We start from the raw sequence: 20,406 nt of genomic DNA, 5'->3' as shown, positions 1-20,406 counted from the left end.
ATCCACCCCTTATTCTTAGGAAGGGACTAGTCTTATTTCTACCTTATTACCTTATATATTCTTTTAAATTTGATTAATTAGCAAATCATAATTGTATATATATATAAAACATAATGTGATGTTTTGATATATATGTACAATGTGGAATGATTAAATCAAGCTAATTAACATATCCCTCACCTCACTTATTTTTGGGGGGGATGAGACATTTGAAAGTTACTCAGCTATTTTGAAATATACATTATTAAGTACAGTGACCCAGCTGGGCAGTAGATCTCAAAAATGTATTCCTCCTAACAAACTTTGTGTTCTTTGACCAACATCTCCCCATTTCCTTTATATACTCTCTACAGTGCTATGATATAACAAAGATATGTACTTGATATTACAATGAGAGGTGATTTCATTCTTAAAGAATGGACAATCAGGTTCTTTTTTATGGTTTTCAAGACAATTATTCTCTAGATCCACTTGGCGTAGTCTATTCCAAAATTAGTAATTCTTCCTTTTGAAACAAACAAAAAAAAGTTTAAAATTCTATCTAACATGATTTACAGTAACTTAAGCTCTTTTTCTCTGCTCATCAGTGGAGAGAAAATGTGTTTTTATTTTTTAACTGGCTTTTATATAGCTTATGATTATTGTCAATGTCATCATTTTATCTTAAATCTACGTCCTTGTTTTTCCCTTAGTTAGCTTAACATGCTTATTTTATGCCTTCAATTTTCAAAACTTTAATCATGTCTTACAGAATGCTCCTTACCAGTCTACCAAATCCACTGCAGAAGAAATCATCTAATCTACAAATATCCTCAAACTCTGCAAACTGGTTATCTGAATGATTTGATCTTCAGTTTTAGGCTATGTAATTAGCCTACTTCATATTGTATTCAACAATTCATACTGTGTTGAGCATGTATACTGATGCGTCAGAGAAAGGAAGGAAGCAAAGAAACAAACAAAGACATCCTCATACCCCCTCAGAGCTTACAGTCCAGTCAAGGAAATGGACATTAATCAAATAATCATACAAATGTGTAATTATGCTGAGATAAGCCCCATAAGACAGCAGTCCTCAACCTTTAGACACCAGGTATTGGTTTTGTGGAAGACAATTTTTCCACAGACCAGGGGAGGAAGAATGGTTTCGGGATGTTTCAAGTACATGATGTTTATTGTGTACTTTATTTGCATTAGTACTATGTTGTAATATATAATGAAATAATTATACAGCTCACCATAATGTAGAAACAGTGGGAGCCCTGAGCTTATTTTCCTGCAGCTAGATGTTCTTCATCTGGGGGTGATGGGAGACAATGACAGATCATCAGGCATTAGATTCTCATAAGGAGCATGCAACCTAGATCCCTCACATGTGCAGTTCACCAAAGGGTTCGTGCTCCTATGAAAATCTGATGCCTCCACTGATCTGACAGGAGGTAGAGCTAAGGTGATAATGTGAGCCATGGTGGGTGGCCATAAACACAGATGATTCTTCACCTGCTAGCCTACCACTCACCTCCTGCTATGCAGCCTGGCTCTTAACGGGCTGCAGACTGGGGTCATAGCCCAGGTTGGGGGCCCCTGCTATAAAAGATTCATGATGCTGTAGGTGGAAGAACTCAGTTGAGGAAGTCGGGGAATGCCTCCCTCAGAAAATGATGATTAATCTGAAGGCAGAGTTAACTAGTTGCTGAGAGAGGGCAGGATACATGGGAAATGGTAAGTGGGAACTCAATTTCTGTGCATTACAAGTTAGAAATCATGGAGTCTCTAAATATTAACTTCTTTTTGGTGAGCAAGCAGACGCTGAGAGGTTAAATGAGTTACTCAAAACTCATACAGTGAATTAATGAAGGACTCAGATGCCTTTGCTTTTTGCCAATATTTTGTCTACTGTGCAGAGCTGCTTCCCTGTTCAACTTTGTCTCTGCATCAAGGGAAATGTACCAGGAAAGACACGCTGAGTGCGCTAAGCATCTGCAAAAATAGTAATTTAATCATCAAAAAACTTAGTGAACCATTATAACTAGATGGCTTTCATCGGTAATATAGCAAGTCACTCTTTTCTTACCTTCAGCAAGAACACATAAAGGATAAATTGGCATCCATAGTGTTTGACTCAGCCATGTCAAGACAGCATAGGATATTCCTATGACTGATAACATGCTGTAAGTGTACCTGAAAGGAGATGAGATGCTCATAAACATAATTTTCTGCTAATATCTGTACTTTACTATGTAATTAAGAACAGAGATATAACTGGAAAGTGTGCAAATTATATTTTTTATTTCCTATAATTTAAGCAAGAGAAAATTTTTTTTTTTTTTTAATGGGTAGGAAAAGGACCATGTCAATCTGGCTTGACTCATGGGGTAGATCATGAATAATTATAAAGCTAAACAGAGCAAATAACTCTTACTCCCTCCTTAGAAAAATACAAATTTTCTTGATTAGTGACTCCAATTTCATTAAAAAGCCAAGCCCATTTTATGCAGCAAGCAGCTAGGTTTTTTAAAGACAGACATAATTGTAAATATCTCAGAATTAAAAAATAAAATATGACTTCCAAATCTTTACGTGGCATCCTTCTGCTTCTGCAGTTGTAATATCTATGTGATCAATTAAACAACTGGACTTGGGAGCTAATTTGGGTATAGTAGGGACCTCTAAGCCCACCTTTGTGATGTAATAGATTAAATAGTCTACATGGTGTTTTATTTCTTTGCATAGGACACTGGTTTTTAGGCTTGAGCATACATCAGAATCACCTAGATGACATGTTAAAGTGTTAAAACACAAATTACTGGGCCCTACTCCCAAAGTCTCTGAACCAACGGATCTGTGGTACAGCCGACTTTGTATTAACAAGTTCCAGGTGATACTGATGCCACTGGTCCAGGGACCACACTTTAAGAACTACTGATAGAGACAGACAATAAATACATATGGCAAAACCACCCAGAACACCTTGAAAACATGAATGGGGAAGAGTAAATTTCTCTCAATCCAGGACCTGAATTCCACCCCTCAGAGACAATGGCCAGTGTCAGTTTCTTAGGTATTCTTTCAGAAACGTTTTTGCATTTGCATATCTATATGCATATCTACTACAAAGCATACATACCAGCAGTGCAGGACCTCATTAAACACAGCATATTATCAAGCTTTTTGATCTTTACCAATCAAAGTGAAAATAGTATCTCACCTTTTCCCCCTCAGAAGAGCAGGTAAGCATCTTTTCATGTTTAAAAGCCACTTTTGGTTGAGTGCGGTGGCTGAGGCATGTAATCCCAACACTTTGGGAGGCCGAGGCAGGCAGATCACCCAAGGTCAGGGGTTCCAGACCAGCCTGGGAAACATGACGAAACCCTGTCTCTACTAAAAATACAAAAATTAACTGAGCATGGTGGCGGCCACCTGTAATCCCAGCTACTCAGGAGGCTGAGGCAAGAGAATCATCTGAACCCAAGAGGCAGAGGTTGCTGTGAGCTGAGATCACACCACTCTAGACTGAATGAGAGGGTGAGACTCCATCTCAAAAAANAAAAAAAAAAAAAAAAAAAAAAAAAAAAAAAAAAAAAAAAAAAAAAAAAAAAAAAAAAAAAAAAAAAAAAAAAAAAAAAAAAAGCCACTTTGATGAAGTCCAATTCATCTTTTTTTTCTTTTGTGTTTCTGGTGTCATATCTTGTAATCCACTGCTAAATCCAGTCATCAAGATTTACTCGTTTATTTTTTTCCAAAGAGTTTCATAGTTTTACCACTTACATGTGAGTGTTAACTTCATTCTTTTGCATATAAATACCCAGTTGGTCCCACCACCATTTGGCAAAAAAAACTAATCTTTCCCCATTGAATGGTCTTGGCAGTCTTGTCAAAAGTTAATTTATCAAAAATGTGAGACTTTATCTTTAGACTATCAATTTTATTCCATGATTTATCCTTATGCCAGTAGCACACTTAATCATTGCTTTGTAGTAAGTTTTGAAATGGGGAAGAATGAGACATCAGCTATAGTCTTCTAAAATTGTTTTGGCTATTCCGAGTTTGAATATGAGTTTTAGAATCAGCTTCTCATTTTCTGCAATTAGTCATCTGGGTTCTAATAGGGATTGCACTGAATCTACAGATCAATTTAGGGAATACTGCCATCTGAACAATATTAAGTCTTCAAGCCATGTGGGATGTCCTTTCATTTATTTAGATCTTTAATTTTTTTCAACAATGCTTTATAATTTTCAGTGTATAAATTCTGTGTATCTTTTGTTAAATTTTTTCCTCAGTACTTTATTCTTTTTGATGCTACTATAAACAGAATCGTGTTCTTGAGTTCATTTTATGGTAGTTAATTACAAATGTATGAAAATATAATTCATTTTTATATATTGGTCTTATAATTTTTTATATCATCTGCCAATAGAGATAGTTTTACTTGTTGCTTTCCAACCTAGCTGTCTTTCATACCATTTTGTTTGTTTTCTGTTCTGCCTCATTGCCATGGATAAAACTTCCAGGACAATGTTGAATGTAAGTGGCAAGAGTGGATGCCCTCGTCTTGTTCTTGGATATTAGGAGGAAGGCATTAGTCTTTCACCACTAACTATTATGTTAGTATGGATTTTTCATAGATGCTTTTATCAGGCTGAGGAAGTTTCTTGCTCATTACTTTAGGAAAAATAATTCTAGGGTAGGGTGGGAAGATAAGTCAGCCCCCATCTTACAGAGAAAAAAAAGTTTCTAAAAGTTAGGTGCCTCAAATTTCACTCCTAGGTATAAGGGAAATGAAAACGTGTGCACACAAAAGCTTGTATATGGATGTTCATGGCAGTATTCCTCATGGCCAAACAGTAGAAACCACCCAAATGTCCATCAACTGATATGTGGATACGCAGATAGTGGTAAATCAATACAAGCGAATTTTACTCAGCCCAAAAAGCAATTAAGTACTGACACATGCCACAACACAGAGGAACCTTGAAAACATTATGCTAAGTAAAAGAAGCCTGTTACAAAAGGCCACATAGTGGATGATTCCATTTATATGAAGTTTCCAGGATAGGCAGTCCATAGAGACAGCATGTTGTAAGTGGTTTCCAGAGGCTGGAGGGAGGAGGGAGTGGGAAATGACTGCTACTAGGGATGAGGTTTCTTTTAGGGGTGATCAAAATGTTCTTAGAGACTAGTGATGACTGCACATCTTTTTGGATCTACTAAAACCCACAAATTGTGTATTTTAAAAGGGTGAATTTCATGGTATATAAATTGTATCTCAATAAAGCTGTTATTAAAATATGAAAGGTTAAGTGATTTGCCTAACCATCACTTAGCAAGTAAGTGGCGAAGGTGGGTTCATCCAGGGACAACTACCTTTCGGTCCAAAAGTCTTCTTATGACAGCATGCTACTTCTTTCAGTGCAAACATTGTTTTATTCTTCAATGTTTTTACTGAGCTTCTGAGACTGACAGAGTCAGCATACCTAAGAGCAACATACTAGAAAGCTTCAATCCCAAATGATGTTCCATTGTCTCATGAACAGAAGGGCTATGAATGTCCATGAAGTTTGCCCCAAGTCCACTAAACTATCAATTCAAAAATGAGAAATTACTAATTTATATACATAATTAAATTCATTTTACTTCTACAAAGCATTTTATTCTAATTCACTCTAGGACTTAATTATTTAGACATATTTTAATCCAGTTATTGGCAATAAAAAATTTACGTAACTTTGGCTAAAAAAACAAACTAAGGCTCTTTGTTACCTATTCAAATCCAAATCTCTCAAGTGGAAGGGACAGTTCTCATTTGTGAAAGCTGACCTAGCAGTTAGGACATCTCCCCATATTTAGGTATAAAGACTCACTGAGCAAAGGGGACTGTTTTACACCATCACTTGTAGGGATAAGGCTAGGTACATCTCACTGCGAAGTTTTAGAATTAGCAGGACACTGAAGACTGGAGCAAGGCTTCTCAATGCTTCCATAAAAGAACTTAAGTTAGTTGTTTGAACCCACTGGAATCGTAAATGGATGTGGGAGTGCATTTTCTTCTAGAGAGGCCCCATTATTTAAAAGATTCTTGAAGGCACAGGAACTAACTCTAAATTCTGACGATACAATAGAAGACCTGCTTTGCTTATTAAAGCAACTGTACTAAAGTAATTGTGAGGAATGCCTCCCGTTAGGAAACAGCTGAGGGTTATTCCAATTTGGTTTTATGCCAAGCCTTCTGCAGAAACCTGAATGTGCTGCTTTACTCTTGTAATACCATGGTAGGTTTTCATTATCTTTGATATGCCTATTGCGGAGAGCACTAAAAATACATTTCTTTATCAACATAAAATAATTTGAAAAGGGGAATATGTTTTCCCCTCTCATACAGAGTAACCAAATGTAAGCGGCTAGTACTGATTTCACTGTAGAAAGTAATTTGGCCTTTTTTTTTTTTTAAAGGAGATTATTTTGCCTTCTTACCTAACCATATCCAATAGATTCCAAAAGATGAATAAAACACACACCACGTATTTCCCTTGGACTTCCTCTTGACTGGTGATCACCACAAAAAGGATGATTATTCTCTCTGTGAGCTAACAAAGAAACAGCAAAGTCAAAAATTAGGACCAACAGTTAGGCTATGTAGGTAATTTATTTAAGCTCTGGGTTCATGTGCAGATTATGCAGGTTTGGTACATAGGTATACATGTGTCACGGTGGTTTACTGCGCCCATGGCCCATCATCTACATTAAGCATTTCTCCTAATGCTATCCCTCCCCAATCCCCCCACTCCCTGCTACTCCTCCCCTAATTTTAAAAAGCAGATCTCCTTTCAAAAGTAGACTTTAGCTGGAAATATGTATACTAAACTGTTAACAATGCCTCCCTCTGAGAGAGCAGGGTTATGGCTGAATTTCAATTCCTCATTCATTTGCCTGTATTTATAATGAATAAAAAAATGACATATATTTGATGTGAATCAGGGTTTTTCCTTCCTTCTTGCCACATGCATGTGTTTCCATTCACTTTGACAAGGCTTTATTGAGCATCTACTGTGTGTCCGATGCCAAAATGAAAACAGTCTTTGCTCCAGAGAGGGTAGCAGCAGTGGGAGAATTGAACAATAGCCAGCACAGTGTGCGCTAGGTATGGAGGAGCAGGTGAGGGAGATACTTTCTGCCTGGAGAAAGAATGCAAAGGGATTTATGAAGACGGGTAACATTTTGCTTCATCTAGGTTGGATATTGAAAAATGGATAGGAGTTTGTCAGGTAGACTGGATACAAGAAGAGAAGGCATCCCAGGCAAAAGGAGCAGCCTGAGCAAAGAGGCAGAGATGGAGAAATGCCCCGGGAGTGGTGTGAGCCACTGGGGGGCCGGAGGGGCGGGTGCATAGTAGGGAATAAGAAGAAACTGAAAAACATTTGGAGCTGGGTTGTGAAGGGCTTTCAATGGCAGGCTGAGAAATTTCAATTCCATCCCACAGAAAAGCTATTGTAGTTTTTTGTTGTTGTCTTTTTTGGTAGAGGAGTAATATAATCCTAACCCTTATAAGCTAGTGGAAAATGAAAGGAATTCAACATATTCCTGGAATATATATTCCAAGTCAGTAAGCATTTATAAGTCATTGAGACTTCACACATTTTTGGCTTAGCTCCAATTATTAGCCTCAAAAACATAAAAAAATACATTGCCTTTTCCCAACCTAAATATAAAGTGCCTTCTTATATTAATATGTCCTGTACATTCTGTATTTTGTGTTTTTTAATACGAAGTTATACCTGCTCTTAATGGTCAAAGGAAAATACACAAGATCAAAGGGTCATGTTAGCAGTAAAAATAAAGAGGGAATGATTTATATTTTTCTTCGTTTTTCAAGTGGATCAAGGAGAAAAGACTGGGATAACCTGTGACTTAGCATTCACAGGCTGCTAGTCCTGGAAAATCACCTCGTGCACAGAAATCCAAGATTTGCCAACAGTGGGCCACATGATCAGAAATCCATGTGTCTAAGCTTTATCAGCATGTTTATGACATGACTACAGTGGTGAGTCAAGAGGTTCTATGCTTGGCTAAGGGGAATTAGATATGATTCAAACCTTAGTCAATCTATGGAAGCTATCTACATAGCTGTTTTTCTTTTTTCTTTCTTTACAATATAATACTCTATTGATTTAATTTCTATAATAAATTCTACAGAGCTGGAATTATAATTACTGAATGATCCAGTCTTCATGTCATGACACCTCTCAGCCTTCAGATACAAGACGTTTGCAGCAAACAAGTTCTTAGGCTCCACCTAATCTTACATTTGATCAGTGCTTGGTAATTAGGAAAACTTTCTAGTTTTGCTAGAAATCTCAGGAGATACACATACATTAACGGATGCATGAATAAAATACAGATTTCTAATTACATGGCTGACTACTGAAAAAACTTAGACACCTGTCAGTAACATTCTGGTGCTAGCCCAGCCCCACATTTTTACAAATCAGGAATTTGGGAACAGAACTGGAAACACATATATATCCGAAGTCTCCTGGTTTCCAGAGTTGTAAGCTATCCATGATGTCAGGCCACCTCTTAATTGAAGAGGACACAGGGGAAAATCTCCTAAAAGGGAGACACCAGAAATGCATGATGAAACTCACTCTGCTGGAAATCATCACTTCACTGTCTATGCCAGGGTAGCGATGGAATCCCAGCTGCACAGAAAGCAGCAACAGTATGGTCCCCAAAACCAAACCACAACACACATACACACATATGAAGACTCCCTCTATATTCAGTGTCAATCTAACTAGATAGCAAATCATCTGATGGTCATTCAACTCTAATTTGACCATTTAGTGGCAATACAATGGGGTAATTTAGGCAGAGATGTTCCTCAGTTGATAAAAGCTAGTCTTTATTGTTTACTTTGTGCCAGGTTCCAAATATACACCATCTATCTCTATGATGACCCTAAGAAGTAGGTGTTATTATATGTGTTTTACAAAAGACATGCATCTTACCAAATGAAAATGACTTACTTACCTACAAGTCTGGAATCAACACCTAGACAATAAGACTCTTTCATCATTGTTACTTGGTATGAATTACTCCATTGCCTAGTATCCAGTTATAGCTTATTCTTTAAAAAAGCTTCTCCTTAAGAAAATCAAGCCTTAAAACAAGAGCCCCCTTGATTTTCCTAACAGCAAAATAATTTTGAAGAAAAGGCTTTTAAAATGTATGTTTTCTTTAACATGACCATTTGACCAGTTATTTAGAGCTTGACACTTGGAAGAACTTAGCCCTTTGTCTTTTTTAACAAATCCTATGAAAATATGACTAATTACTAGTGAATGGTCTTCTAACGTTTAGTACAACTGAAGCAGGTAGAATAAAAGGTACAGTAAATAGCCTACAACTTGGGTTAAAGATGGTGATAATGTGGTCTACTCAAAAGTGTAATAACTATATGATAAAAATACTTGGCATTTTTATGTTCTATTTGGGAATCCTAAACTGCAGGTTAAGCAATAATTGAAACTAAGTTGTTACTTTACCAATGGCAGGTAGCACTTGATTTATAAGCTATGGGAGGGTAAAATGATACTTCAACTATAGGGAAAATTTCTAGAATCTTAAGATTAGTTTTAGAGTCAAATACTACTATTATACTAAAATGAAAATCTAAACTCTCAATCCTCTGAACTTTTCTGAGAACTTCAGACATATATCTTTATATATTCAAAAACTATCACTTATATTCTTCTGTAAGGCAAAAGCATTTAAATAATTGTATTTGTTTATTTATTCATCATTCAATAGATAATTGAGTGTAAGTTCTGGGTCCCAGGGGATACAGCTGTGAACAAGACCAAGCCCCTGCTTTTATGATATTTAAATTATACTTGGTGAAACAGTAAGCAAATGTAGCATAATAGTTGAGAGCTCAGGAGCCAAATAGCTTAAATTTCTGCTGTAATATTCAAAACCTATGTGGCCTTGCATAATTTACTTCTGGGTTAAATAATTATACTATAGATAATAATTAGCATCTATTGTTACATAGTCATTATCATATACAGGATAAGGTTGTTGTAAGATTAAATAATACATGTAAAGAACTTAGAAAAGTGACAAACATAAAAGACTAATGTAAGCTATGATTAGGAAAATACTGAAATACACTTTAATGTAGTGATTTACAATGTATTTACAGGAAAACTTTTTCTATGTAATGACTTTCAGTGAATTAAAAAAAATTCAATCTCAGCATCTGTAAAATTACACTAAGAATATAGCTTTATACTTATCACACTGAAGAACTGTATGGATCAAACATTAAAAACAGAAGAAAAATCTAAAATCTTACCTACAGAGTTAATTGGGCACAGCCTCTCAGGAGGCTTCAAAATTTGGAGAATGTTACAGATCAACACTCTCTTTGGTAGTTTCTTCTCTAACAATATAAGCCTATTCCAAGCTCAAAACTGGCGAGAAAAATCTATGTTATTTTATGGAAAGTCAGAAGATTATTTGGTCTAGCAATGCAAATAAGCACCTGCTTCATAGCTAAAAAGAAATTAGGGTAAAATCTGTTTTTTTTCCCTACAAGATACTTTCCTTTGGGAATTCCTTCCTATTTGCTCTCTTAAGAGTATGTGACTGTGAAATCTTTAGAGGGATTTTTGACAAACAGATACCTGCGTGCCCTGATCAGGAGTAGAAGTGTTACTGGTAAATACAGAAATGGTTTATGTGATTTGGACTCATAAATGGAATCCTTGTAAGCACAATAATTTGGGAGTAAGTTTTTAGTGTCTTGGTTGAGAAACTTAAAAAATTAAGTAAAAATGTGTAAAATTATTATGTGCAGAAGGGCTGATTATGATGCAGAGGGAAGGATGTGTAATTTAATCATTTTAATTCAGTTATAAATGAATTATTTGCATTGAAAGCATTTCTCAAAAGGTGATGGAGCAGACTGTTAATGGTTTCCTATGGGGGTATCAGTTTCATGTTATGATTCAATGGGTAGTGTTGGCTATTTTCCCCTCTTCTTGAGTTCTAACATCCTAAAGGTATATAAGTAAAATCTCCTTCTCAGGCTTCTGTAAAAGCAAACTGAATAAAGGCTCTCAAAATCAACATTTCATGGTAGATAATATTTCTGTACTAAGTCAAGTTGTTTTGATTAAGTTTACTGAAATCAACTAGTTTTCCAATTCAACATTTTTTCTAAACTAAAAAAAAAAGTATGTAAGCTCATTTGGGAGGATAGGTTGGAGAAGAGAGATGCCTAGCTTTCATTTATATAATTTTTTCTTTTACGCTTCTTTTGGACCATTTTTACTTTTCCATTTTAAAAAGTAAAAGTATCAAAGTTTACTATATTTTCTTATGTGATTTTTATTGACGTGCAATTATTTCAAAAATTGGAAGTCTATAAATATATATGTTATAGTTTTGCCATTTTCCCCTAAGTATATACACAGCAAAATATATGTCAGTTAAATGATTATTGTCTTTTAGTCAATGGGTTTTTCTCCTTTCCTTTCCTGTGTAATTTTAGAAATTCATTACCATTTTCCCCTAGGTGTCAAAATAAAGATGTGCGTGTAAAACATTTAAAAATGCACAGGAAACAAAAGCACAAGAAACACAAACACAGCACCAAAAAAATAAACTTATCCCCTGTGGACACACCACCACCACTACTTGATATGTATAATACTAATTGCTCAACTAGCTAATGAGTTCCTACTGTTGGTTGGAATTATTTCTCTAGATATTTTGGAGGACCAGCTCCGCACAAAAAGAATTCAGTTGTCACTTAACAATCTCTTGAAGGTAATATCAAAGTCACACCACAACTGCATGGACATGGTTTTTCAGCTTTCTTAAAAGCAGCCACTCTTAGCTACAGTTTCTTCATTTAAAAATGGGGAAACAGGAAAACCAAGAATGATTACACAACCTGAGAGTTTTGTTTCATTATTTTAAAGCAGGGGCCTCAGTGCCATCCCATAATGAGGGAATTCTAGTTGTCTGCATGACTCTAATAAAGGAAGGAGGGAGAAAATGAAACTTTGGGCACAATGGCATGTTTCTGAACCATTCTCAAACGCCATTTCCATTGAGGGAAACAAGAAAAGGATGACAGATGAATTAAAGAAATAGAGGCCAAATAAAATCTCAAATGAGATAAAAAGAGGAAGCCAGACAACCGCCACAAAGATGGATAATAATCAGCTCAGGATGAGATTAATTTTTCTCCCTAACATAGTGATCCCTGACTTACGTCTCCCAATGACTGAAGACTTCAAAATCATCTGCACTCTGCTAACATCAGACTTTGCAAACTCATCTTTGAATAAAAGGTGTCAATATATATTTGCCACTGTTTTTAAATCGCCAAACCAAGATTTGGTTGATTATAGCTATATATTTCTATAAGCCATTAGGGTTTTAATTAGCAGTGATTAAAATCAGGTGTATATTCTGGAATTCCTGGAACTCCAAGATATAAGATTTCTAAGTTATGTAATAATTTCTGTTATTAAACAAGCCTAATTTTGTAAAGCACATATGTGGACATTTTCTAGGCACATTCAAGGTGCTCAGTGAGTTTTCTTCCTTAAAAAATTCTCTATTCTCACTAGGTGCATTCTCTACACTGGCAATAACTTAAATAACACTACTCTTAATTTTGAAAATGTTTTACCATGAAACCAGTAGTAGCCTCTTAGCCTAAAAAAGTAAAAAGTACTTTTAAAAAAATATCAAAAGAAAACCTAACCTCGATTTTAGATGAATTTAATCATATATCAGGCAGTAGTATTCCAGATGACAGAATACAACTTTTATTTAATCTTAGTTGTTAATTCTATTTTTCCCAAGATTAGCATTATGGGATGCTGGTACTATAGGTATTTTGGTTGTTTCAAAGTACAACACATTGTAAATAAGTAATAAACACCAATAAATCTTGCTCCTAGATAGTATGTTGCTGTTGGGACAGATCTGTATCCCCTTTTATTTTGTAAGGAACTGTGTTAAAGGGAATTCCATCTAGGTCTTAGCTAGTTAACTGACTACTATGTTATTAGTTCATACACAATTATCCTAATTTTTGTTTCACATCTGATATTTCAACACTTTAAATGTCTTCATCCTAATGGATACTATTTCCCTATTCTTATTTAGTAAGTAAAATTTTCCATAAAATATTCCATAGGTAAAAATATTCCATAAAATTGTAATGCTCAGTTCTTAAAAAGCTCCTCAGGATTATACTATTTCTATCTTTTAGGCTTTCATGGTATTTTAAACAAAGTTTAATATAAGGATCTATGCCACTCTTTAACAAAAACTTAAAGTGTACATTTACATTGTAAGCATTTTGTTAGGCGCTGGCAACAATACGATTCTGACATATTTTAATTATTTTAACAATGTAAAATTGTCAAAATTAACCATTTTCAAATTTATTTTGGAGATACCTAAAATAATACTCATGTAGATAACTATTTCTGTAGATTTTAAACTCATGTTCATATAGTTGCCTAACCTTTACTGTCCCATAAGAAAGGGATGACTATATGAACATGAGTTTAAAATCTACAGAAAATATTTTTATTTTTTGTCTTTATCCAGCAATGGTTTTTTACATGGAGTCACTACTTGCAAATTTCCCATTTTCCTTCAACCTGCCTTTTCAAAGAACATCATAATCTAGGGCTAGAGGCATGGAATAGGGAACAAAAAATAGCTAAGAATAGTAATAGCCCAAAACCTAAAAAGCAATTAAAAAAAAGAAAATAGTAATAGCTACCAAGTACTATATTCTTAACCAAGTGCCAGAAACTTATCCATTTTCTCAGTTACTTAATAAGATACGTGTTATTTTCATATCACATGAGAAAATGAAGTTCAGAATGATTAAATGACTTGTTTAAATGTATACACCTAGTGCAAAGTAGAACTGGGATTTGAATCCAGGTCTGTGTGACCCCCACATCTATGCTTAGATGCCACACTAGATAAACACAAATGATCTCCCCTTTCCATTGATGTTTAGTAAAAGAGGGCGAATGAACAAGAAATGGTCCAGGAGTACTCTATTGTCTGGACAGAGATGAAGGGAACTTTTGGTTTTTTAATCACCTACTTTTTGCCAGCCTTTGTGTTGTCCTTTCCCTCAACAGCCCAATGGTTGTGGGTGGTATGATCCCATGGCGGTAAGCAGCAAAGCCCGGCCTCAAACCCAAGTCTCCAATCCTATGCCTTATCATTGTCTTCTACTACCCCAGGCAGTGACATAGTGAAGGTGCAAAGTGGCTATGAAAGCTCCTTCCAGGATAGGATCAATGCAGTGCAGCATGACTGCCCTGAATGTTTCCAACTGGTTATTCTAATCGTGCAGTTTTAGAATAAGGTTGTCCTTCCATGAACTTGCTTCTCCTTATCAGTGACCTAAGACAAGGGTTGGATTTTTAACTGTCATAACGTCAAGAGAAGCTATAAATAGGAAAAATGTAAATATGAAACAGATTCTATAATAATCATAGTAATAATGATGTGATTTTAACCTACCTGCAAAAACCTTGGGAGAAGATGGTTATACTCAATGCCAACATATATGTGCAGCAATTCCAGGAGAGAAATGGATTGGCAAAGTCGCATCACAAATCCAATAGCATAAAAAGTGTCAACCATTGAATCTGTCCAGTGGGTTAAAAATGCAGATATAGTAAGTAAAAACTAGATTATAACCCAAATGTATGCACCACTTTGAAATCAAATGGAGATTATTCACTTCCTTTTTCATTGTACATGTGAAAAATTCCTTAAGTAGGCTACTAAATTGTTAATACAATGCAAATTTAAAAAAAGCATTTCATAATGTAGTGTACTTTCATTGCTCCTGTTCCAAAAAGAATTAAAAACCTTGAGAAAGATTTCATGGCTAAATGTGCATGCAGTAGTTACTCCCCACTTTTAAGATTATAAAGCAATCCCACATAAGAGTAACCTCCTAGAATCTAGACCACCTCAAGTGTAAATAGAAACGAGCTTGTTAAAGACACTACTGTGCTCACAGCTTCTCCACTGACAAGAAAATGACAAAGATGAGAAAAAATATGATTTCAGAGGTGGTTTATGGAAGTGACGCTGTTAATGTCATGATATCAAAGAACATACATATCTGGAATTTTGTTTCTCTACATATTTGGTTAGTGCTTTTCTGGATTTTGCTAAACACTGGAACTTGGGCCTCCGAGCAGGACTTTTGGAGTTTGCATTACGGAGGGTTCAAATGAAATACTGTGCCCTCAGAGGGAGCTGAAATGGAAGGAAAACAAATGTTCCTCTACATAGCATAAATTTGTTGCTTCAAGTTTTAAAATGGAACCCTGCCATGTTTAGAAACTCTTAGAGAAGATTTTGCTGTCTTTACTGCCCAGTAATGATTCACACAATAATTTATTGAGCACTGAATAAGGATTTCTCTTCTCCGCAGCTCCACGACATGGACGCTATTACCATCCCCATTTCAGAGATGGTTCCTGAAGCACACAGTCCATGCTCTTATTTACTGCCCTGAACTTGCTGCCAGAGTATTATGAATTACACAGTTCTGCGAAGGAAGAAGCGCAGGTATAACACATTCAGGGTTTCAGGTTTCTGTTGAGCTACTTATGTAATTTATACACTAATTCAGGAATTGTACTGAAGCCACTCTTGTCTTCAGTTTGTCTCCTGAACGAATCAGTTGTGTTTATTTAATAAGTAGCTTCTACAACCATAACGGCAGGATAAAAAGAAAGAAATGCGCCGGGCTGGGCAAGGTGGCTCATGCCTGTGAACCCAGCACTTTGGGAGGTCGAGGCTGGCTGATCATCTGAGGTGAGGAGTTCAATACCAGCCTAGCCAATGCAGTGAAATCCCGTCTCTACTGAAAATACAAAAATTAGCTGGGCATAGTGGCAGGTGCCTGTAATCCCAGCTACTCGGGAAGCTGAGGCAGGAAAATCTCTTGAACCCATGAGACAGAGGCTGCAGTGAGCCAAGATTGCGCCATTGCACTCCAGCCTGAGAGGAGACAAGAGGGAAACTCCATCAGAAAGAAAGGAAAGAGAGAGAGAAAGAGAGAAAAAGAGAGAAAGAGAGAAAAAAGAGAGACAGAGCAACAGAGACAGAGAGCAACAGAGACGGGGAGATGAGACAGACGGGAGGGGGGGAGACGAGACGGGCCGGGAGACGAGACAGACGAGACAGACGGGCGGGAGAGGGGGACAGGGAGGGGGCAGGGGCAGGGAGAGGGAGGGACGCGGGCAGGGAGAGGGAGGGAGGGAGGAGAAACACCACTAAGGCAACTTGTCTCACTGGAAAGGTAAGGCAGCATAAGAGAGTTCATGGCTTGTGTTGCAAATGACATGCAATATGCCTGCACTACCTCAGCAAACCTCAAAGGACTAGAAGTGATGGTTTTTAAAAAATATATATAAAAGAAGTTTTCCCATCACCTGCTTGAAAACTCTCAACATTTGTAGCTGAAACTCAAGCCTCAGGTTGTATCTTTGGAGGTTCTTAACAAAGGCGAGAATTTATCTGTAGATTTTTATTAAGAGGTAGCAACATAAAATAGCTTATGGGACCTTGCAAGTAGAGTAACTTCCTTATTATACACAGGTCTGAAATGATGAGCACGGCATGACTTTTCCCAGATACATTCTACACATTTGTTTTTAGCTGAAGCCAGCAGTTGCTTAGATTGTCAAGTCACTCAACAGTTATAAACTGTGATGACACTTACTCATGTGTGGATGGAACATGAAGAGAATGTTATTTTGACAGTCATGTAGTCAACCAACAGTGACTTTACTTTTCAGGAAACTAGAGGAAGTTTATGACTTAAACCATTAATGCCGACTCCCGTGTAAGTGGTTGGCCATCTACTTAGTGTGGCATTTACATGTTACTTCTTAAAGGGACCTAACAGAGGCGAAGGAAATATAAAATTTGTCTTTCACTTACTAGTCTCCAGTTACCTCAAACCTGGGGAACAATATAAACACTGGAAAAATTTGATTCATTCCCGATTTCTCTACATAAAATGTTATGCTGAGATTTCCTCAAAACACAAGAAGTCTGCTGAGGTTCGGTGCAGAGTGGAAAAGCAACAATGAAATGACACCACCCCGATGCCACCCATCTCTGTTTTCAGGAAACCTGCCTACTCAGGGGGAAACCAAACCCCTGTGCTTTACTTATCTCACCACCTCCCTTCTCCAAAAAGGTTTTGCAATAAATATGGTTGCTGAAAAATATAAATTTTCGAGAAGGATATTAGGTGAGGCGTGTAGAAATGTAAGCAAGATGAGGTGAAAACAAGGATTAAAAGTTAAAAATCAAAAACTGTTTTGGAGTTTTACCTTTTCCAAATGAAAAAAATCTGACTGTCATATTTGTAAATATCCAAGAGTGGCCACAGAACTGGATTAAGTAATAGATGAAAAGATAGGCATTCTTCCTATACCTATAAATAGAGGAAAATGCCATTAAACACTTATTTTATAATCATCCTTTCAGCACTATACACGTACTTCCATGTACTGGCCAACCTGAGCAAGCAAAAGAAAACTGTTCATTATCAGTCTCTAATCTGGGTACCCCCAAGTACACATCAGATTTTGAAGGGAGCCATAGCCTACACTACCTGCTAAGTAAGTGCAGAAACCTCCTCAGTTATGATGAAGTTATGTCCTGGTAAACCCATTAACTAAAAATATCATAAAATGAAAATATGATAAGTTGAAAATGCATTTAATACACCTGACCTACAGAACATCACAGCTTGGCCTACTTTAAAGTTGCTCAGAACACCCACATTAGCTTACAGCTGGGCAGAATCGGAGTACTGCTTGTTTACCTTCCTGATCATGTGGCCACCTGGAAGCTGCAGCCCCAGCATCACGAAAGGGTCTCATACCTGCTCATCACTAGCCTAGGGAAAGGTGAAAATTTTAAATTTGAAGTACAATTTCTAATGAATATATATTATTTGCACACCATCACTAAGTTTAAAAAATTATAAGTTGAACCATCATGAATCATGAACCATCTATATAGTTAGTTTGCTTAAAATCAAATACAGTCCTTTTTCAAATTCTGCTTTCATCTTTGATAAAGTTCTAACCTTACTGCTCACCAAGGAATAAAAGAAACCACTGCAAAGGTGGCTTCAAATATTCTTTTTAAAAAAACAAAAGATCCTGGAGGCGGTGGCTCAAGCGTGTAATCCCAGCACTCTGGGATGCCAAGGAGGACTGGATCACTTGAGGCCAGAAGTTCAAGACCAGCCTGGCCAACATGGCAAAACCTGTATCTACAAAAAACAAAAAAACCAAAAAAACAAAATTCAGCTGGGCACAGCAGCACGTGCCTATAGTCCAGGTACTCANAAAGCCAAATCCTGATGTGGCAGTGCATGCCTGTAATCCCAGTGACCCAGCTACTAGGGAGGCTGAGGCAGGACAATCACTTGAATCTGGGAGGCAGAGGCTGCAGTGAGCGGAGGATAGCACCACTGAACTCCAGCCTGGGCAAGAGTGAGACTCTGGGTCCAAAATAAAAAATAAAAATAACAAAACAACAACAATAACAAAACCCATGTGTGCAGAGGGGTTGCTGTGTTACTATGTGTTCCAGTAGCGCGGCTTGCTAAGTGCAGAACCTGAGACATAGTGTTGTAGTTCTGAAATAGGGTAGGGATGGCAGCATTCCCAAATGTTGGGTAATTTAGTAACTGGACACACCTGAGTTTTGAACGAATTAAGGACTGGGGCTAGTATTAACATCTTGCCACTGCCTCTTATTAATAGTTTGCAAGGGCAGATAGTTTCCTTCATCAGATACACATAGAAAGCGGTTTAGTTACACCAGAAAAAGGAAGTCAAGCTGGGTTTAAAAATGTGTTGTGAGCTGCTGGGAGATGACTAAGAGAAGACTGACACAGTTTGAGGGAGTTAGGAAGAGCACTGTTTGAAGTGTTCTCTGGGAGTTCAGAGGAGGCATGGGAGTGGCCCTGCCAGTGTATTCAAGATTTACTCCTCCTTGGAGATGTGAAACCTCCGAGAAACAAGTAAGCTGTGAGGCAGAATAATTTTATTTGGGGACACCCCCCCAACCCCATAAGACAGGAACTGCTAAAGGTCTGGGAAGAGGAAACCCTCCTTCAGCCCGTATCAGAATCACCTGGCTTGGGGGTTAAACATACACTCCCAGGCCCTACCGCTATACAACTGACCTGTTCCCCCTGGAACTGGGCCCCGGGATCTATACATGTGATAGGTGTTTCCAGGGTTGCTAGATCTAAAAATCACCCCGTAACTCTGCTTCTGAGAAAGTCAAGAGAAGGGCTCCGGCGGGGGGAGGGAGGGACTGGCAGAGGGCTCACAAGGGCAGGGGTAGCCCCGCGGCCTGTTCTTCCCATTTCTTCATCTGTGAAATGGAGAAAGCAACAGAGCCTGCTTCCTAGGGTTTCCTAGAAACGTAAATTAGCAAATACCTGCACGAGATCCAAGGGGTGCCTGGGCACGATAGCGCAGCGCGGCGCGGGTCGGTAATGCCCCCCCGCCCGCAGCAGAGGGGAGCCCCCGCCCCCAGGCCCTCTACCCGCGCCCACTCCCCTCGGAATTCGGCCGAGCGCCCTACCTGGGCTGCAGCCAGGCGGGCAGCGCCAAGGGCCCCATGGGCCGCCGCCGCCAGGGCTTCCAGAGCCGTCCGGGAAGGAGCACCCGCCCGGGAGGAGGCAGGGGCGGCCCCGCGGCCGGGCGCGGAAGGGCGGGGCCTCGCCACACTCAGCAATTTACAAAAAGAAAAAGCCCGAGGACTTGCGTTGGGCAAGAGATGAAAGCGAAGTTCCTGAAGTTTCTGCAGCACTGCTAGAGCACGGCAGGGCGCAAGGCTGGGAGGCGGCTCGCCTTCCCGGTGGGCTTACCAAGCCTTGGTTACAGGTTCCTAATCTGTGTCGAGAGCTCGTTGCAAGCCTTGTGGAAATCGACGCCTCTGGGCGATTTCCGGGCCTTTTGAACCCGCTGAAGCCCCTCCCAAAGCATCCCGAGATGCGTGGATTCCAGGGTGGGCTCCACTCAACACTCACACCTGTGAGCCAGGTTCAGCCACGAAGCTTACGCCGGGCGCGGTGGCTAATGCCTGTAATCCCGGCATTGTGGGAGGTGGAGGCGGGAGGATCGCTTGAGCCCAGGAGTTCAAGACCAGCCTGGGCAACGTTGCAAAACCGCGTCTCTACTAAAAATACAAAAATCAGTTGGGCGTGGTGGCGCGGGCCTGTGGTCCCGGCGGCTGAGATGGGAGGATCGCTTGAGCCTAGGAGGTCGAGGCTGCAATGAGCCG

General features: G+C 38.3%; 1 protein-coding gene across 10 annotated transcripts in view; it reads right to left on the bottom strand.

The window, feature by feature from the left end:
* Window positions 1-19,857, bottom strand: part of HACD4 (3-hydroxyacyl-CoA dehydratase 4) — a 45,057-nt gene extending 25,200 nt beyond the window's left edge. For 5 of the 10 annotated variants that reach the window (XR_005198336.1, XM_017518583.2, XM_017518582.2 and 2 more), the window contains exons 1-5: window positions 19,705-19,857; window positions 17,424-17,527; window positions 14,581-14,708; window positions 6,475-6,587; window positions 2,075-2,181 (exon numbers count right to left, since the gene is read on the bottom strand). Coding sequence is in view for 9 of the 10 variants with exons in the window: in XM_017518583.2 (XP_017374072.1) it covers window positions 2,075-2,181; window positions 6,475-6,587; window positions 14,581-14,708; window positions 17,424-17,527; window positions 19,705-19,742 (490 nt within the window). In the remaining variant the exon portion in view is untranslated. Of the gene's footprint in view, window positions 1-1,238; window positions 1,292-1,830; window positions 1,931-2,074; window positions 2,182-6,474; window positions 6,588-14,580; window positions 14,709-17,423; window positions 17,528-17,920; window positions 17,996-19,558 lie in introns of all 10 variants that reach the window. The other 5 variants (XM_017518586.2, XM_017518580.2, XM_037734929.1 and 2 more) reach the window with 5 other exon arrangements.
* Between the last annotated feature and the right edge of the window lie 549 nt (window positions 19,858-20,406).

This window comes from Cebus imitator, unplaced genomic scaffold, assembly GCF_001604975.1.
Source record: "Cebus imitator isolate Cc_AM_T3 unplaced genomic scaffold, Cebus_imitator-1.0 Scaffold688, whole genome shotgun sequence".
NCBI classification, from domain to species: domain Eukaryota; kingdom Metazoa; phylum Chordata; class Mammalia; order Primates; family Cebidae; genus Cebus; species Cebus imitator.
This window is presented reverse-complemented; position numbering and strand designations above follow the sequence as displayed.